Here is a 19834-nt window from a genome sequence, read left to right on the forward strand (position 1 = left end):
TGCACAAAAAATGTTTTTTTTTTTATCATATAGCCATGGAAATTTGCCTTGACATCATGGAAAAGTTTGGAAAAATCCATGGAAATGTATTGGTTAAAAACTCTATGAACCCTGATTGTTGCCACTATGAGCAGGAGGTCGCAGGTTCGAACCCCCGCTCATGGAGCTTTGCCATCAAGCTTCCGGCCTAGCTACCTCTGGGTGGGTAGATGGCTCTCTCTTCCCACATCACTAGTACGGTGATGTCTGCAGCACAGGGCGTCTGTGAGCTGATGTATCTAAACTGAGCTGCTGTGCTTTTTTCCAAGCACGCTGTGATGCTGCTCAGCAATGCTGCATCAGCAGCAGCTTGAAAAGAAGTGGTGGCTGGCTTCACATGTATCGGAGGAAGCGTGTGTTAGTCTTCACCCTCCTGGTGTGTTGGGGCATTACTAGTGATAGGGGGAGTCCTGATGAGTGGGTTGGGTAATTGGCCATGTAAATTGGGAAGAAAATGGGAAAAATTTGAAATAAATTATAAAAAATATATATATATATTAATTGATTGTTGTTTTTTTGCCTTTGTCCTTATATGTTTTCAACAGTCTGACTGGGTTCAATGTACAGCCTCTCCCTGAGCTGACTAGTGAAAAATCCCTGGATAACGAAGTATGAATTTAATGCTTTAATTTTAATCTAACTTTATGTTTAAGAACAAATTCTGAAATACAGATGTATACAGACAACTAACAACACTTCTAATAACAGACTAAACCTCTAACTTTTCTAATAACACTTCTTCTTCACAGGTTCTGGGCAGAGAATTGACACTGATGAACAGCACAAATGAAGCAGGACTCATGGTGTTTGACATGGTGTTGCAGTCAAGCTTATGTGAAGGTGAAAGCACAGGTGAGAGTTTGGCATAGATTCACTGATTCATACACAAAGCGAGGGATTTTATTTCAGCTCATGTTTCCAATGTCATCCTCAGGGGAGGTGATCATGCCTTCAGGGATGACAACACTTCTTGATGTCACTGAAAATGGAGACGGTACTATGAGGCTAAAATTCGATCCCACAGAGGAAGGCCTACATCAGATTCTTATTAAATCCAGTGCAGCTGAAGCAGCAGGTTAGACATTTCAAACAAACTAAGTTTATCTTATATAAATATACACTGACATGCCAAAGGTCATTGGACAGCTGTATGTAGATTAATCATGAAGTGTTGCTTTAGGAGATGGCATAAGATCATTAACACACACTTTATAACATTTCTGAATTTCTGAAGTGCAGGCATTTAACATTTCTTAATCCACAGTACCATGCCTATACCAGCAATACATCATAGATTAACACCAGCATTAACACCACAGTGGACAGTGCAGTGTGTGGTAATGACTATGCCTGGCTGCTTGTGGGTAGAACTGTCTGTGCAAACAAACAAGCAAAATAAATCCACATTTAATACAGGATGCCCAAACACACATATCCCACAGCTTAGTGCAGTATTTAATGGGATATGGTAAAAATCACGAGATTTATCATGATACTACTACTTGTACCATGACATTTGACAAGTCAGTGTAATGTAATTACATTGCATTATGCTTAATAAGCTGCACTTTTCCTTTATGTAAGTCATGATGACAGCATAGTGCAACAAATAGAGAACAGTTTAATGGCAAATATTCATCAGTTCAATAGCCAGAAAGCTTAGGATATTGGGCTATTTGAAAGCAAGCTTAGTGTTTTGAGTAGTTCTGTTTGAGTAGTTTTTACTAAAATTGAAATTCTTAAATTCTTCTAGAGTTCTCTCTGCAGTATTACGCGAACAGTTCCATGAACAGCTGCATGAAAGCTCATGGTCCTGGGCTGGTGTATGGAGTTGCCCATGATCCTGCAGCGTTTACCATTTACCATGAAGATACAAAAATAGGTGAGTAACTTCCTCAATTATTTTATTGTATCCTCTTTACAGTAAAATTATTGTTTAAATGATGACATTTTACCACTAGGTGGCAGTGCAGTAGTAGTACAATTCCCTGCACTGGCCATGCCTGGCCATGTTATAAGAAACACAAACTGTAGTTTATAGATTTGCCTAACCTCCTAAGACCCTAACTCTTGCATGGCATGCATTTTTTTTTTATTTCTCTTTGATATTTGAGCTAATTGGCACCTGATTAGTGTAAAAACAAAGAATTGTCTTCTTACATGATGTACTTTCTGAGTTTTTTTACATGATGTAGTTTCTTTTTTTATATTTCAATAGAACATAATGAAGTCGCAAATTATACTGATGTGCAAAACATTTATTTTTTGGCTTTTATTTTATTGAGTACAAAACAATAGTAGAAAAAAAACAATTGTGCCCTTTTAAGTAATATGGCTCTGAATTGCTTCAACACGTAAAGACGTAAACTGTATTTACTCTTCATTTACATTTCTGAACAAAATCGAATCATTTTGAACTATTCTGCCACCACTAAGAGACAGCATAATGATCTCATAAGAGGACACCAGGTTTTGTAGAGCAAAATATAGTGTTGTGATTTAGGCAACCCAAAATGTGATGTCTACACATGTGGACACCAGGTCGTAGGAGGTTAAATAATGTACTGTAATTTATAATGTACAGTTTATGTATCTATCTTGAATGTTTCCAAAATGTGAATAAAAGTGGATATTTGTTATTGATTCAGGAGATCTGGACATCACAGTTGAGGGTACGTCTGAAGCAAAGGTGTGCTGTTCAGATAATAAAGATGGTACCTGCACTGTAACCTACCTGCCCACGCAGCCAGGTGATTACAAGATCCAGGTCCGCCACAATGACACGCATATCGCCGGCAGTCCGTTCAAAGCCAGGATCGCAGGTAATTGATTTCCTCTTGTTTCTATGATACTGTCCCAGCTGGCCACCATAGATATTAGAATAGATGTTAATTTCAGGGTAAATGTTCAGATGACAAAACATTTACAGCAAAATAACGTCTACTACTGTTACGTGCCTGCAGGGGTGCCTGTCTTATCAGCTTTAGATGCACAATTTAATATACCCTCTTTTTAACCCCAACACAGACGGTAGTTTAAGGAAATCCCAGGTTAAACTGGGGACTGCGGTGGACTTTGCTCTGGACGTCACAGAGGAGGACATCAGTCTGCTCACTGCAAGCATCTCATCACCCACAGGACAGACTGTGCCTTGTGCTCTAAAGAGACAACCAGACAACCATATCGGTAAAAGACATAAGAAGATACAGTATTGTGCAAAGATTTGGGCTTTCTGGTTATATACAGAACCGGTCAAATGTTATTTAGAACATCTCTATTTTTTAGTTTCTGGTATCAGTGCAGTACAGCCATTTTATTCAATCAATTTACAAAGTTCAGGTTAATGCTACTTATAATCAATTACTTGTTAAACAATGTAAAATTTTTTCAGGATGTTTTTTTACAATATACTATTTTTTTCACAATATTAAAATTAAATTTTTCTTCAATTTACTTTTTTGTTCATTTGTTTTTCTTAAAGGCCCTTTAAGATGGATTGTGTACTATTTTTGGTTATTGATTGAACCTGAAGAGCTTAAATGGCAAAAATAAAGGAAAAATATAAAGAATTCTAAAACTCCTGACCGGAAGTGTATTTTTGCACATCCCAAGGCATAATTGGTGTTTAGTCATTTTGGCTTCAGTTTATTTGGGTGCCGGTAAATATGTTTATTCAGACATTCAGCATTGTGCTCTGAACTGTGCAGAATATTTGTTTTCCTGTAGAGTTTTTATTCACTTTTATTCACTAGGTGTCATTTGACCAAGAGAGTGCAAACCTATGCACTAGTCGTCTGTATATGTTTCAATGTGTAAAAGAGTGCTGTGTACTGCATGAGATCATGTGCTAGTAGACCATTTAACAGAATTAATCTCAGCATCATTAAAGCTTAAATTTCCCTACAGTTTGTTTCAACTACTTTAGTACAATTTATAATTACACTGACATGCCAGAAGTAATATGTAAGTCGATTACAATGTGTTAACCCGAGTGGGTTGGGAATGCCTACACCTGTTTAAGTAGTGAGGTGTTGTTTTGTGAGTTTAAACAATGGCCAGTATTTTCAAGGCAAGGCAATATAAATTATCAGAGTAAGACTGAGGCCTAATTGAGCAGGCCAATTATTTACATAATGACTAATATAGGCCAATAGAAATCGGCAGTATTTTTTTAAGTGATATTTAAGCTCTTTCACAATATTAGGCCAGTAGTTTGAATGCTCTGGCTCATTGCTGTACATGATAATAGTGATGTAATGGTGGTGACCTGTTTTAATATTCATTACTCCCCCCATGTGACTCTTGTATACAGGTATATCCTTCATCCCTAGAGAGGTGGGAGAGCACCTGGTGAGCATTAAGAAGGATGGAGAGCATTTGAGCAGCAGCCCGATCTCGGTTTGCATTAGTCAGTCAGAGATAGGAGATGCCACCAAGGTGAAGGTGTTTGGACTTGGCCTGCACAGCGGACGTACTAACCACACGTCAGAGTTTGTAGTTGACACATGGGAAGCTGGTAAGATCTGTTCATGTGTTTTTCAAATAAATTAGCTCTGAAATTAGAGATAAACTCTATTACTGCTGGGCAACATGCCCTTTAATCGTTGTTATATTAAATTGAACATTTTATGTCAATTAGGATTAATGAATGATTATTTTATTAAACAACAAACATTACTTTTTTTTTACTACATGCGGCTTAAAAGGCTTAGCTGGCTCTGTGTTAGTTTTTAAATTACACATGTTTAAGATTTCATGAATTACAGGTTATTAATATGGATTTTATTTAATCTTCTATTTATTGCCCTGCGCTACACTAGATAGACAAAACTATTGGAATACCAGCACAGTATGCTTACAGGAGCTTTTATGACATTCCGTTTTAAATTCATAGCCATTAATTTAGACTTTGGACAGCAGCTCTGGACCTCTGCACTCGTCTGGCACCTTGCTTTGTACCTTTACATAGTCATAGATGTTTTATAGCAGAGTTGCAGTGGTTCCATAAACACTTCTGTGTTTCAGTATTACCACTCATCGCTGATCAGGGAATATCTAGTAGGGAAAAAACTCAACAAATTGACTTGTTGTGCAGTGTAAGGCTGCAACTAATGATTATTTTGCTAGTTAACTAATCTGATGATTATTATTATTATTTTTTTTTATTAGTCAACGATTATTTTTGCCATGTCCTCCATCTCTAAAAGCATAAAAACAGCTAAACAACTGAGATTTAAGAGCCATTTAAATGTCCAGATAATGTAAAATTGGAAAATTCTGATATTTAGTGGGTAAATATGTAATCTGTTGTGTTTGAGCACTTTCAGAGACACAGACCAATTTGAGAGTAAGCTGTGATTGAGCCCATTACCCATCTCCCATTGCGTTTCTGTCATCAGTTTGTGTTCTGCAGTACCGTTACAAATTGACGATTAGTCAACAATGAAATGTGTAGTAAACAGATTTAAATAATCAACATTGTTGATTATATCGACTAATCACAGTAGTCTGGTTGAATTCAATATTAATTTACAATGTAGGGACAAAATAAATAAAAATATTCAATGTCCAAACTTTTGATTGGTCCTGTACTATGATACAACCTGCAGGATATGGGGGCCTGACTGTTGCAATCGAGGGTCCAGCTAATGTGGTCGTTCACACAGAAGAGCTGGAAAATGGAGCCTGTAAAATATCATACTGCCCAACCAAACCAGGCACCTACAAAGTCTCTATCAGATTCTCTGATGAGCACATACCAGGTAAAATATTACTTATTACGCCATTATCATGTTTGCAATATCCCTGTAAACAGTGGTTTTCTTATTGACGTTGGGTTATAACTGCAGATTGTTTTAGAGAATAGAAGTGTAATGTGAATGATGGCAGGATTGTACATGATTGTGATGTTTCTTTCCAGGGAGCCCTTTCCTAGCAGAAGTGACAGATGGTGGACTGATGAAAAACAGTATCACTCACTACCAGAAACCACCCACTGTTGCCAGTATAGGAGAAGAATGCAGCATAAAAGTCAAGATACCAGGTAGAATATGAGTTTATATATGATTTTATGTTATGTATACAGCTCTGGAAAAAAATAAGAGACCAATTCAGTTTCTGAATCAGTTTCTCTGATTTTGCTATTTATAGGTATATGTTTGCGTAAAATGAACATTGTTGTTTTATTCTACTACAGACAACATTTCTTCCAAATTCCAAATTAAAATATTATCATTTCATTATCAAAAACGATACATAGCTTTCAGACCTTAAATAATGCAAAGAAAACAAGTCCATATTCATAAAGATTCAAGACTTCAGAAATCAATATTTGGTGGAATAACACCTGGTTTTTAATCACAGTTTTCATGCATCTTGGCATTCTCCCCTCCACCAGTTTTACACGTTGCTTTTGGATAACTTTATGCCACTCCTGCTGCAAACATTTAAGCAGTTTAAGCAGGCTTGATTATTTTCAATTTGGTAAAATCAAAGAAACATAGTGGTCTCTTGTTTTTCTACAGAGATGAATAAAAACTGTAATATGGGTCTGGATTATTTTTGTGCAAATTGTATTGTGTATACATCAAGCAGGAAATCTGTGTTCTATAATTTGTACAACATATTGATTAAATATTGTCACCAAAAGGTTTGTTAACTTTAAATCATCAATAATTTATTTTAATCAGTTAGTCAACATTTGACTTATCCTTCCTTACAGGAGCGAACCCAGAGACCATGTCCGCTCAAGTATCTGCTCCGTCAGGGACAGCAGAAGAAGCCATGGTTGCTGCCACTGACAGGGACGCATATATTGTGAGTTTTGTGCCGGAGGAGACGGGTGTGCACGCTGTCAGTGTGAAGAACAACGGGCAGGAGACTGAAGGCTCTCCGCTGCAGTACACTGTTGGGCCTCTTGGTGAGGGAGGTGCAGACAAGGTACAGACATGGGGACAAGGCCTCCACAGGGTTCAAGCAAGGATACCAGGTATGACTATCTTTATTAGTGTTTTCACAATAAACATCATAAAATATATGTCAATACATAACATATTGGTAAATTGCTGATCTGTTAAAGGGAATATAACGATACATATAGGAAAATATACAACAATACAACAGTTAACTGCAAGTAAAAACATTAATTTTCATTGCATTTTCATTTTTCTTTATTATTTTTAAGTTTTTAAATATTCCTTTCATTTATTTGCTTTTATATTGAATTCTTAAATTGTTAATTATTTTACTTGCTGTAATTCCTATTTAAAATAGTTGCATTCTTTTGTTTATTTTGTGTTCTCTGATTTTACCCTGTTACAGTTCTTTTTGTGCAGATTTATTTGTAATCATAATAATTAACCTTTTTAATATAACTGTTGTTTTGTTATTACTTATATTTTTTTTTATTTTGAATAAATTTTTACTTTTTGATGATTGTTCTGTTTTACCTTTGTAATACATGAAAAGAAAACTTTAGTTGCATTGTTAATGTAGTAAGTTTTTATCATTAATAATATTTTAATATAATGCTTATATCATTCTAAAATAGTCGCACGTGCATCACTAATACCTTTAATAATGGCTAATAATACCCACTTGCTGTTGATAAGCAACACTTGGTAAATTTGCAGTTCAACCTTCTCTGGAAAAGATATAATAAACCATCAAAATCTGATGTTACCCGGACTGAATTTTTTAATTCTGATTTGCAGCTGATTTTAATATCTGGGCACGTGAGGCAGGAGAAGGCAGCATGTGTGTTTCGGTGGAGGGACCAGGACACACTGAACTCTACTTAGACGATCATGAAGATGGATCCTTCACTGTGTCCTATATTGCTCAACAGGCTGGTGAGTTACTTTATAATCTAATTTAGAACAGTAGTAAACTCTGTGTTTGATATCAGCCCATTCTTACAAGCTTTCTGTATGTGTTTCAGGAGACTACGAGGTGTCCGTCATGTTTGACGAGCAGCATATTTCATCCAGTCCTTTTGTTGTGTCAGTCAGTGCGCACTCTCATAGTGCTCAGAATTCTCCAGAAGGATGGGCGAAATATGATTCCAAAGGTATGAACAATAATGTGTTGATTATACACTGACATGCCAAAACTCATGGGATTGATCAAGAAGTGTTACTTTAGGGTACGGGGCTTGGGAACAGCCACACCTATTAAACATTAACAAATATGCTCATGTCATACATTAGTTCTAATAGCGAGGGCTGATATGGGAAGCCAGGTAGGTGGTACATTTCAAGCTGTTTTCCGAAGCTGTTCGTGCATTTAACATTATAGAAGGCATTACCACCAGCACTAGACAGCACAGTGGGTGGTAATGATTGTAGGTTGAAAAGTCTAGCTAAAATGATCCATGTTAACATACATGCAGCTCTGGCAGAAATCTGTAACATCCACATTGAATGCAGAACGCACCACACACATCACAGAGGTCAGTAGTGCAGTGTTCTTTAGCTTCCTTGAGACATGGCAAAAGTCATGGGATACAATATTAGTTCCTGCCCCATGACGTGTGGCGTGCCAGTGTAATTTTTTTTTTTTTTATGTTAAAAATGTTACCTTATATTGAGCAAGACTTCTTGTCTGCAGGTTATAAACCGATGAATAATGGCTGTACAGAATCCTCAGACCTGAACTCCACATGCAACAGTGGTGCTGAGTCCGGTGTTCTTTCTGATGCCCCTGAAATAACCAGCCATGGGCCAGGTCTGAGTGAGGCCATGGTTGGTCAGAAAAACACCTTCTATGTGGACTGCAGTAAAGCTGGTAAGTTGGTCAGGCCTGCATGTTAACTCTGTAAAAAAAAAAAAAAAAAAAAAAAGATGTACAGTTGTTTTGCCAGTTTTATGATATGAATGCAAATTAAAGCTTTGCAATATAACCAACATTACTAGAGACATCTTAGTAATGTTTTTACAGTAGCATCATTTGCTTGTAATTGTAGTCTGTGTACGTGTAATTGTATATGTGTAATTGTGTTCTACAGGGAGAAATATGCTGTTTGTTGGCATGCTCGGCCCCACAGTTCCCTGTGAGCGAGTGACCGTCAGACATTTGGGTAAAAATCAGTACACTGTTCACTACACTGTGAAAGAGAGAGGCAAGTACATTCTAGCAGTGAAGTGGGGGGAGGAACACATCCCAGGCTCTCCATTCCACATTGATGTTTTATAAAACCTTTCTTTTATAAAATTTGCCATAATTACTTAATCAGCATATCTTTAGAGTTTAATTGCATATTAATTGAAGCTTATCAACTAAAATGTTCAAACCTGTAAAATGTCTTTATATATACTGTATTTGAGTGGTGTGGGATTGTTACACTTTTTTAAAGAAATCATTCTTTCTTCTTTTTCATACAAGTGTTTTTGTAATGTGTAATAACAACCCTAATTTGAACTTTTAAGTGATCTTTACATTTTACACTGTACATTTATATTTTTATGTGTTGTATGTTACACAAGTATATACAGTACATGTGAAATGTAATCATATGTGAATGTGAAATCCATTATAAATATGCTACCATTAAAATCTATAGAAAAATCTAAACACTGGGTGTGTGATCATTTAAAGAAGTTGTAGCATGCACACAAGCAAGCAAATGTTTAAATCTTAAACAGTTTAATCAATTCTGTGTGATTCTACCAATGCTAGCATTTTCCTCTAAGCGTGTTATGCTGTTTAGTGATGGTGTGATAGCAGTTAGCAAGAAAGATGGGGTTGCACTTCATGAAATTGAACATGACTAATGTGCGACATTTCTACTTTTATTTTTCGCACATCAGCGAGGAATCAATCAGTGAATTCTGATATCTAATACCATATAAGTGTTTTTTTTTGTTGCTGTGCTGTAAAATTGTCTTACAATATTCTGTAATATAGATCTGGAAAAAAATAAGAGACCACTTAAAAAAGTTGGATGATCATAAGCCATAAAACCAAACTTGAACTGCTTGAATTTTTGTACCAGGAGTGATATAAAGTTATCCAAATCAGTGTGTAAGACTGATGGGGGAGAACATGCCAAGATGCATGAAAACTGTAATTAAAACCAGTGTTCCACCAAATTTTGATTTCTGAACTTTTAAAACTTTATGAATATAAACTTATTTTCTTTACATTAAGGTCTGAAAGCTCTGCATCTTTTTTATTATTTTTATGCAAATAAATGCTCTAAATGACAATATTTGTATTTGAAATTTAGGAGAAATGTTGTCTGTAATTTATAGAATAAACCAACCATGTTCATTTTACTCAAACATATATCTATAAATAGCAAAATCAGAGAAACTGATTCAGAAACTGAAGTGCTCTCTTAATTTTTTTAGAGCTGTAAATTCACCATATTTAATATTACTGTAGTACTGCCCAGGACTGAATTATTTACCATTGTCTAACATTCCCTATATTCAGAATTCTACAATCACTGAATAATTAATTTTTTATAGTGTAAATATTTGAAATATTCTTATCATTCTTATGTCTAGATGGTTGTGGACACTCTTTCTGTTGAGCACATTCAGCTACTTTAATTTGGACAATGCACACATGCATTTTGTTTAGTCCCTGTAGAGAAAAGTACTTTTGGGATCATTGAGTCACTGGGTTGACCTTATTAAAGACAGTAACTCCAACAAAACAGTAGGAAATCGTTATATAGTTACCTGTTATTTAAAGTGTAAAGTTCTTAAAGCCTATTATTGTGTTAGAATAGTGATGTACATGTAGTGCATAGTAAACAAAATACACATTTACTATTTACTTAACTGTTTAAGACTTTTACACAATGTAAATACCTGAAATATTGTTTATAAAACAATTATTTGTCTATTTGAATGAGTGAAAATATGTTTCTTATTAACAACTACCACTAGTTAGATGCAGAGCAGCAGAGAGAAGCATGTTGAGGCCTAACTACATTTCCATCTAAACTGATCAATAAACACGTTACTGTGAGAGCGACACCAAAGTCCTCTGCACTCGTCTGTCTCCTGTTGGCTCGTTTCATTGTTTGACATCACGGTAAGCATCCAGAACACATGGAGCAACATAGAGCCTTAAAATGTTATGAGGTGACAAAATTATGAAGTTTGAATGGAAGCAATTCTTCAAGTAATGTGGAGCTGCTGCTGAAAAACAACACGGACTGCACTGAATCACATCCGTCTGAGAATTATACACTCAAGTAAGTTTACTATTAATTACCTCTGTTTTGATTCAGTTATGAAAAGCCAAGATTCATTTGTGTTACATTGACTTTTATATGAGTAAATGAACCTTAATTTACACGTTTCTGTAATGTTTGAATAGACTGTGTTTTAAAATATTGTTTCCTTCTATATCTTTGCTCTTAGTGTTTTTATTATATGAATAGCTTGTCACATAAAATATGGCAGAGAATTATTATGGTGTTGCCTGTGAACCTTGTCCATTTTGCTCATTTTTTACTTCTTCATAAACACAGAAACATACAACCAAAGGAGATTTGCACATTTTATAATCGCATGGTCCAAAAAACTGGGTTATCTATTGATTAATCTGAGAGATGCGGACAACCCTCCCCCATCATCCATTGCTTGTTAATCTGAATGTTTGTCTGATAATAAAACAGCTGTAAGGTTTAGAATTGATTTATTTTTTTATATCTTGCTTGATCTTCTGTCTGAATGTATTTCAGGCCAGAGAGACAGTTTCACTAACTGCATGCGCTTTTATTGATAGGGCTCTCACTGACTGCAGCCAGATCTACAGCTGCTATGGATCTGGATGTGCTGAACTTATTTGCCATTGCTATGGGGACCCTGGCTGTTCCCATTCTGCTCTTCATGGCATCTTTTATGCTGTGGCCTTCATCTCTCATCAAAGTGTATTACTGGTAATTAAACCTACTGCACAGTTAAAACCTTTCTTTCTTTCTTTTTTTTTTTTTTTTTTTTAGGTAATCTTAGATTTTTTGGTGCAGTGTATGTTTCAGTAATCACAAATAATGACACTGATTACTTAACCTCTTTCTAAAAAGCGTGCAAAAGTTCCATATGTACTTTGCATGTTCTCCTCCACCAGTCTTACACACTGCTTTTGAATAACTTTATGCCACTCTTTGTGCAAAAATTCAAGCAGTTCGGTTTGGTTTGATGGCTTGTGATCATCCATCTTCCTCTTGATTACAGGTGCTGGTCAACGAATTAGAATAATTTGAAATAGTGCAATCATGAAATTCTTTGAATGCATTTTTTGTGCAGAAAGCAAATCAGGTGTTCACCGCACCTGTCCTACTCGTTAGACTAATCACAGAACTCGTTACCTGGAAAAATTTGCTCAGCTGAGCTTTCCAAAAGGCCCATTTAGGCCATTTAACTGTGACACTGTTGTTTTATTGAATTAGAATAATGGAGAAACCGTTTCATTGAATTAGAATAATTTTTATTATAATTACAATCATCACTTTCTCAGTATTTTGTGGCTGCCCCCTTGGCTTGTATGACTGCCTGAAGTCTCCGCGGCATCGATTTGACCAGCTTGTCGCAAGTTTCCGCACTCATACTTTCCCAGGCAGTGGCGATGTTCTACTTCAGTTGGTCCAGCGTAGTAGGCTTTCTGTCGCGAATTTTGCGCTTGACGATGGCCCAAAGGTTTTCAATGACATTGAGGTCAGGCGAGTTGGCCGGGCATGCCAAAACTTCAAGCTGTTTTTTAGTGAACCAATCTTTGGTCGACTTTGCCGCATGAGCAAGATCCTGTTGAAATATGAAGTCTTCTTCGCCGAACTGTTCCTCAACAGTCGGAATCAGGAACGTTTCCAGAACATCTTGATATACGGCAGCATTGACAGTCTTCTTGAGGAAGCAGAGTTTCCCTACACCTCGAGCGGACATGCATCCCCAGACCATAACGCTCTGGGGAAACTTGACGGATCTTTTCACGCACTCGTGGTTGTAGGTTTCGCCACCACGACGCCAGACACGAGGACCTTGGTCACCGAAGGAGATGCAGAAGCGTGATTCGTCACTGAAGACCACTTTCTGCCAGTCTTCAGCAGTCCACTCGCTGTGTTGTTTGGCCCACTTCAGCCGTTTCTCCATTTGTTTCTTGTTCAGCATCGGTTTTACTGCTGGAACGCGAGATTTGAAGCGGTTGATCTGGAGACGTCAGCGCCGGTCTGCTTGTTCCACAAGTCGGTGAGCTCGGAAGTGGACTTGAACCGGTTGCTGACTGCGATCTTTCTCAGCTGCTTGTTGTCGCGAGCAGAAGTTTTTCGGACGCCGGAACAGTTGGTGCGCTTGCTGCAGTTTTTCTTGAGAGCTTTGCAGACGGAAGACTGGCTGATGCCGAGCTGCTCAGCAATTTTAGTTTGGGTCAAGCCTTGTTGGCGAAGGGCTTGAATTTGAGCCACTATTCCGGTTGAGAGGTCGCGCTGCTTACCCATGATTGATTTTACAACTTAGAAATTCTACTCAACCCTGACTTTATACTGCACAGTGAACACTCTTCACAGAAAACAAAAATTCGAGCATTTATTCTAATTCAATGAAACGGTTTCTCCATTATTCTAATTCAATAAAACAACAGTGTCACAGTTAAATGGCCTAAATGGGCCTTTTGGAAAGCTCAGCTGAGCAAATTTTTTTTTCCAGGTAACGAGTTCTGTGATTAGTCTAACGAGTAGGACAGGTGCGGTGAACACCTGATTTGCTTTCTGCACAAAAAATGCATTCAAAGAATTTCATGATTGCACTATTTCAAATTATTCTAATTCGTTGACCAGCACCTGTATATTCCAAAGGTTTTCAATTTGATAAAATCAACAAAACTCATGATTTTTATGTGGTCTCTTATTGTTTTTCCAGAGCTGTATAAAGGATAACATTATGTAAATCTTTTTTTTTATGCTAAATGTTTTGGCATAATACTAACCAAAATATATTATGTTTCACACACACTCCTCAGCATATTTGGACATATATTTGGAAATATGGTGTTATAGAGCTACCCATTTTTGTTGTTCAGGTACTGGAGGCGAACCCTGGGCCTGCAGGTGTGCTATGCGGAATGTGGAGGATATCGTTTCTGTTACTCTTACAGAGGAAAGCCAGGCTTCAGGCCCTCAATTCTCATGCTTCATGACTTCTCCGCACACAAAGACACATGGCTCTCTATGGTTAAGGTGTGTAGTGTGACTCCTTTGAGTTTTTCATTCATTAGCTGAACAAAGAGGTAATATGACCCTGTGCTCTCTTTCTTTTTACACAGTACCTTCCCAAACATCTGCACCTCCTGTGTGTGGATATGCCAGGACATGAGGGCACAACACGCACCAACGTAGAAGACTACTCTATCCAGGGCCAGGTTAAGAGAATAAGACAGGTGGGCATACTACAGTTTTCCATGTTGCTTAAGCTTAATGTAAAACTGCACACTTTAATTTCTGTCCACTTTGTTTTCCCTCAAGTTTGTAGAGACTGTTCATCTCAACAGGAAGCCATTCCACTTGGTGGGCATGTCAATGGGTGGAAACGTTGCAGGAGTGTATGCAGCCTGCTACCCCTCAGACCTCTGCAGTATGACGCTCATCTGTCCAGCTGGTTAGTGTACCGTAAATCTAAGTTTAAGCTCCAACTCAGGACGGACTATGTAATATTATATAATCTTAAATATTACTTTAACACAGAACTAGCTCTAGATAAGAACAGTCATTCTTGTGGAACATCGTCATCAACTTGGCTTCTGAAGATTTACAATACTGTTAGAAAGAGGCAATAACTGTTGGTTTATCTGCAAATATTACAAGGCATTTTTGGAAATTATCTGTTATTTTTTGTTTACAGTTGTCTAGTACAGGTCTGGCAATAAATTTGGATTTGTATCTCTGAAAACACAAATTAACAAACTTTTCTATGGCATTGTATCCTCTTATAGTGTTTAATTAGCTACACATGTTCATACTAATCTTTTGTTTCTTCTTTTTGCTAGTTATTGTTTTTGTGTGGACATATCTCAAGCATGAGGGTTGACTGACATTAGTAGTTTATTTTTTATAATATAATTTTATGATATTTCCATTTTACAATAAACACTTTGTAATCTGAGTGCTATTGATTTTTTATTTTCTTTTTGGTTTGTGTATTTTCTACATTTACCATACTTTACAATGCAATACTATACTATACTAGCAGTACTAAATTATAATGTACACTAGTTCGGCTATACCCTAAACCTTACCTCTTGTACATATTCTTGCCTCCACTCCAGGTCTAAGGTACCCTTGCAAGACCAAGTTTGATGACCAAATGCATGAGCTGGAGATCAGTGAATACACGCTGAGCATTCCTTTAATCCCATCAACCCCAGAGGAAATGGAGGACATGCTAAAGCTCTGCTCACATGTACGCTTTAGAGTCCCTCAACAGGTATGGGACATTTGGGGGGTATTTTGATGCACAGGCCTAGTTTAAGGATTGTTCCTGGTCTTTGTATGAACAAATTAACTGATAAACTGAGTTTTAATTTACGAGCTAGCTGAGAAATTTAGCATTGGGTCTCCAGGACTACCTTTAGAAACCACTGATTTACCAATGATTTTCCCATTATGCTACAACACAGACTTAACATTTCAGTAGTGATTTCAGGATAGTGGTAGAAAGTTGTTGCTATAGCATGGTGGTCTTGCCCAAATCTACCATATAAAGGAAAGTAGTGCTATACCAACTTTTGCTGGGCTTCTGGTGTGTAAGCTTTTGTTTCTTTATGAAGGTTAGTTTTGATTTCATGTCCATTTGCTGTATTCCTAGATTCTTCAGGGACTGGTGGATGTACGAATTCCACACAATGACTTTTATCATGAAGGTGAGCATAAACACACGTATTGTGCAAAAGTATACAGATGCTTGTGGTTATGATTCATGTATTCTACAGTAATGAATTACTTCAATTGTAATAAATGTGTGTAGTATTCATGGAGATTATGGGGGAGAACTCTAAATATGCCTTGCATGAACATCTGCACCTGATCACCACTCCTTTACAAGTCATCTGGGGAAAGCAGGACCAGGTATGTGTGCACAAATTTGAATTATAGTGAAAAAGGAAAAGGAATTGGTCCAGAATTACATTGGTTCTGATACAGTATTTGTCTCCTTTCCTCTCTTTAGGTAGTGGACGTTTCTGGGGCAGGTGTGCTGGCTGAGGCTGTGCCAGGCTGCCGTGTGGACCTGCTGGAGAACTGCGGTCATTCTGTAGTGATGGAGCGGCCAAAGCGCACAGCCAAGCTCGTCTTAGACTTTATCATCTCTCATCAGAGTGCAGCGAGTGCCAACAGCAAAAAGAAATTCTGAATAAAAATCGGAATATTTGCTAAATGCTGTACGAACTACAGGATGAGTCAAAACAAATCCTCTTTTATATCACAAATGAAATATAGAAGCCATGTTCCAGACATAACCTGAAAGATTGCCCCCCTTCCCCCTTACTGGCTGGGGTATTTAGATATGTAATTTTCCCTTTTGTTTCATTTACCTTTTGTTTCTGAAATAAAAGATAAAAGGGTGTCCTGTGGCCTTTGACTCACAGACTTTATTAGTATGGATGTGTTCTAGGCTAGACGGACAGAATTTAGAAATTTATGAATAATGAATAAATCGAAATATTTGACAAACTAAAGATGTGCATGTGCCTCAATTGCTTAGGGTACACCAATGCCAGAAAAATGTGTAATCTTGACATACCTCAGCAGTTACACTGTGTAGCCAAAAGTACAAGGACACTTAAATCACATATAAATGGGCTTATTGGACTATGTTTATTAATATATAAGTGAACAGCTATTTGTGTTTATTAAAGATTCCACTTTTACAAACATTTTAATTGTGTCTGTGAGACATTTGTATGGTCCAAATCACTTCTAAATGTGACTTGTTTATTTTTTGTGCCATCAAATGATCAAAACACAGCCTGGATTCAATCTAGATTTCCCCCCCAAAAAAAATCACTTTAGCCTGGCAATATAGAAACGGTTATGCTGGGACCGGATACAACCTTACCAGAGTGTTTCACAAACCTGAAAACATAATAAACCCTGAGGAAAAGCCCCAGACAGTGTTTGGATTGGTCACTGGTCTGTTTTGTGATGAGTTGGTTGTGTTTAGGAAAAAAAATATATTTTAATTTCTAAAATTGGAAACAACATTGCATAGACAGCTCTATCTAATATCTATCTAATATTTATAGGTGTCTGTTTGAGTAAAATGAACACTGTAGTTCTATTCTAATCTACTAAAAAACATTTCTTACCAAACAAAGCTGAAGTGCTTAAAGAGTTGGCATAAGGTCACCTAAAAAAGTGAAAGACTGATGAAGAACATGCCAAAATGCATGAAAGCTGTAATTAAAAAACAAACTTATTCCACTAAAACTCTTTCTGAGGTAAAACATTAATATTGTTTTTTCTAAATTAATGAACTTGTTTTTGTTGCATTATTTGAGGTATGAAATTACTACATCTTTTTCGGTATTTTGACCTTTTTTATTTTCAGCAAATAAATCTCTAAATACATTAGAGAGAGAGAGAGAGAGAGAGAGAGAGAGAGAGAAAGAGTGTATGTGTGTATGTGTGAGCGTGAGTGTGAGCGAGCGCGAGAGAGAGAGAGAGAGAGAGGGGCGCGTCACGTGACCCAGCGCGGCTTGAGCTGAAGGCTAACTCACTGCTGCAATGCACTCTCCTCTCTAAACATCAGGTCCGTCTTATCCATTCAAAACCCCGCCAGTGGGAGCAGGTAAGCCTGTGTTCGCTTTATATGCCGTAGATATCAGTGTAAAAACTGCATTTCTATCGTTAATTAATGTCTGTTTCCAGATATTCCTGCAGAATTAGTAACATTAGCTGTAGAAACAGAAACAGGAGCTAACCTAGCTATAGCGTTACCGCCGCTTAGCCACCCAGGCTTTTAACGGGCTAGCTAACCTGGGTCAGCTGTGCTGGTTAGCGTTAGCCAGGTTAGCTCATTACTAGCTAATGTCAATAACACACATCTGCGAAGTGTAAATATCCTTTAGTGATCTCTATTATCAGATTAAATCATATAGACTCCAGTAGCCATGTGTTTTCGCTGATGCAGCTCTGTTTACTAACCCAGCTAAACTCGCATCTTATGTAGTTGAAGGTGTTTTACCTGAATTCTGAGGTAACCTACATAAAACTCGTCTTAGATCTTGTTTTGATAGATATGGCTAATACTGTTAGCTATCTGAAAGTGTGAAGTATCTAAATGGGTCGTGTTTTAAATTTTAGCTAGCTATGTCTGCTGATTCAGTACAAGCTAACTGTACTGTCTTCTTTTGCAGATCTAAACAACCCATACCTGAACATTCTCTTGTGTGCCAGGCTGGTCTACATATCCAAATCAAATGGATAATGGGGACTGGGGGCATAGGGTAAATTTATAAGGATTTTAAGCTCTAAATAGTTAGATCTAGCTCCTTTATTATTAATTATTTGGTTACTTACTATGGAAGCTACGTAAATTTAATATACTGTACTCTATAGAGTCAACATACCCTCTGTTCTGTCACGTGTCCTCAGTTTTTTTGTACATTGTTTTTTTTTTTTTTCTTCTTCTTCTAGATGACTCACCCAGTCACCTTAAATGTTGGAGGTCACCTCTACACCACTTCCATCGCCACACTTCAGCGTTACCCCGACTCCATGCTGGGGGCTATGTTCCGTGGCGACTTCCCGACCACGAGGGATGCTCAAGGAAACTACTTTATCGACAGAGACGGGACACTGTTCCGCTACATACTAAATTTTCTTCGCACATCAGAGCTCACCCTGCCAAGTGACTTTGTGGAGACAGATCTTCTACGCAAGGAAGCTGACTTTTATCAGATCGAGCCTTTAATCCAATGCCTCAATGATCCGAAGCCACTGTACCCCCTAGACACCTTCGAACAGATGGTGGAACTGTCCAGCACCCGCAAACTTTCTAAGTACTCCAACCCAGTAGCCGTCATCATCACACAGTTAACCATAACCACAAAGGTCCACTCCCTGCTGGAGGGAATTTCCAACAACTTCACTAAGTGGAACAAACATATGATGGACACCAGAGACTGCCAGGTGTCCTTCACCTTTGGACCATGTGATTACCACCAAGAGGTGTCCCTCAGGGTCCACCTCATGGACTACATCACCAAACAGGGGTTTACAATTCGAAACACTCGAGTGCACCATATGAGCGAGCGTGCCAACGAGAACACAGTGGAGCACCACTGGACTTTCTGCAGGCTGGCCTACAAAGTGGAGGACTGACGGAGCCCAGAGATGAGACTGAATTATGTGGTTTATTTGATTGCTGCTGATGCCAATGCTATAACTTAATTAAGCTGTGTATATATGTCAGTGTTTGTTGTGAGACCAAACTCATCTATGAGGGGAAGGGAGCAAAGATGATGGAATTATAAACAAGTCAATGTTTGTATTGTTCATAAAAAAGATTTTCATTCTACTTTGTACCAATGTGATAAAGTGACATTGAAATACATTTACAGTTGGATTAGATAAACTGCCAGATATAGACAAACACTTCAAACACCTCAGATCAGTCATGTACGTCTAGTCAAAACGATACCGGAAAATAATTTTGTATGTTCACTTTAGATTTAAAAAATGCTACATTTTGTACACCATGTGCAACATCAAGGTGTTGAAGACATGCATGTTTTTACCATATATCTGAAGTATTAAAATATCAACATGTCAAATTAAAAATGAATGTGATTT

At 37.4% G+C, this 19834-nt stretch overlaps 3 protein-coding genes across 5 annotated transcripts in view; all 3 read left to right on the forward strand.

Moving 5' to 3' along the window:
• flnb (filamin B, beta (actin binding protein 278)) overlaps positions 1 to 9595 on the forward strand; it is a 36247-nt gene extending 26652 nt beyond the window's left edge. For both annotated transcript variants that reach the window (XM_022677400.2, XM_022677401.2), the window contains exons 40-53: positions 585 to 648; positions 789 to 891; positions 974 to 1114; positions 1793 to 1921; positions 2688 to 2861; positions 3067 to 3225; positions 4352 to 4555; positions 5649 to 5801; positions 5960 to 6082; positions 6761 to 7027; positions 7752 to 7889; positions 7979 to 8107; positions 8647 to 8823; positions 9044 to 9595. In XM_022677400.2, coding sequence (XP_022533121.2) covers positions 585 to 648; positions 789 to 891; positions 974 to 1114; positions 1793 to 1921; positions 2688 to 2861; positions 3067 to 3225; positions 4352 to 4555; positions 5649 to 5801; positions 5960 to 6082; positions 6761 to 7027; positions 7752 to 7889; positions 7979 to 8107; positions 8647 to 8823; positions 9044 to 9231 — 2149 coding nt within the window. In that variant the 3' untranslated portion in view covers positions 9232 to 9595. The remainder of the gene's footprint in view (positions 1 to 584; positions 649 to 788; positions 892 to 973; positions 1115 to 1792; positions 1922 to 2687; positions 2862 to 3066; positions 3226 to 4351; positions 4556 to 5648; positions 5802 to 5959; positions 6083 to 6760; positions 7028 to 7751; positions 7890 to 7978; positions 8108 to 8646; positions 8824 to 9043) is intronic.
• Positions 9596 to 10935: 1340 nt separating this feature from the next.
• Positions 10936 to 16914, forward strand: abhd6b (abhydrolase domain containing 6, acylglycerol lipase b). Its single transcript, XM_022677404.2, has 9 exons — positions 10936 to 11245; positions 11782 to 11935; positions 14068 to 14224; positions 14311 to 14424; positions 14510 to 14642; positions 15310 to 15467; positions 15849 to 15903; positions 16008 to 16108; positions 16209 to 16914. The coding sequence occupies exons 2-9, from the start codon at positions 11817 to 11819 to the stop codon at positions 16389 to 16391; spliced, it is 1020 nt and encodes a 339-aa protein (XP_022533125.1). The 5' UTR covers positions 10936 to 11245; positions 11782 to 11816; the 3' UTR covers positions 16392 to 16914.
• Positions 16915 to 17708: 794 nt separating this feature from the next.
• On the forward strand, positions 17709 to 19822 carry kctd6b (potassium channel tetramerization domain containing 6b). 2 transcript variants are annotated; one of them, XM_015605949.3, is made up of 3 exons: positions 17723 to 17828; positions 18397 to 18486; positions 18677 to 19822. In XM_015605949.3, the coding sequence occupies exons 2-3, from the start codon at positions 18460 to 18462 to the stop codon at positions 19361 to 19363; spliced, it is 714 nt and encodes a 237-aa protein (XP_015461435.3). In that variant the 5' UTR covers positions 17723 to 17828; positions 18397 to 18459; the 3' UTR covers positions 19364 to 19822. The 2 variants fall into 2 exon arrangements, with proteins under 2 accessions (XP_015461436.1, XP_015461435.3); XM_015605950.3 differs by lacking the exon at positions 18397 to 18486 and having other exon boundaries at positions 17709 to 17828.
• Positions 19823 to 19834: the final 12 nt, after the last annotated feature.

Source organism: Astyanax mexicanus, chromosome 13 (assembly GCF_023375975.1).
Source record: "Astyanax mexicanus isolate ESR-SI-001 chromosome 13, AstMex3_surface, whole genome shotgun sequence".
Lineage (NCBI taxonomy): Eukaryota > Metazoa > Chordata > Actinopteri > Characiformes > Acestrorhamphidae > Astyanax > Astyanax mexicanus.

Excerpts from the sequence above, each read along its gene's own strand:
- abhd6b (XM_022677404.2), top strand. The coding sequence starts at position 11,817 with ATGGATCTGGATGTGCTGAACTTATTTGCCATTGCTATGGGGACCCTG. Across the intron at positions 14,643-15,309 it reads GACGCTCATCTGTCCAGCTG|GTCTAAGGTACCCTTGCAAG; the intron begins GTTAGTGTACCG and ends CCTCCACTCCAG. Across the intron at positions 15,468-15,848 it reads GCTTTAGAGTCCCTCAACAG|ATTCTTCAGGGACTGGTGGA; the intron begins GTATGGGACATT and ends CTGTATTCCTAG.
- kctd6b (XM_015605949.3), top strand. The coding sequence starts at position 18,460 with ATGGATAATGGGGACTGGGGGCATAGG. Across the intron at positions 18,487-18,676 it reads ATGGGGACTGGGGGCATAGG|ATGACTCACCCAGTCACCTT; the intron begins GTAAATTTATAA and ends TTCTTCTTCTAG.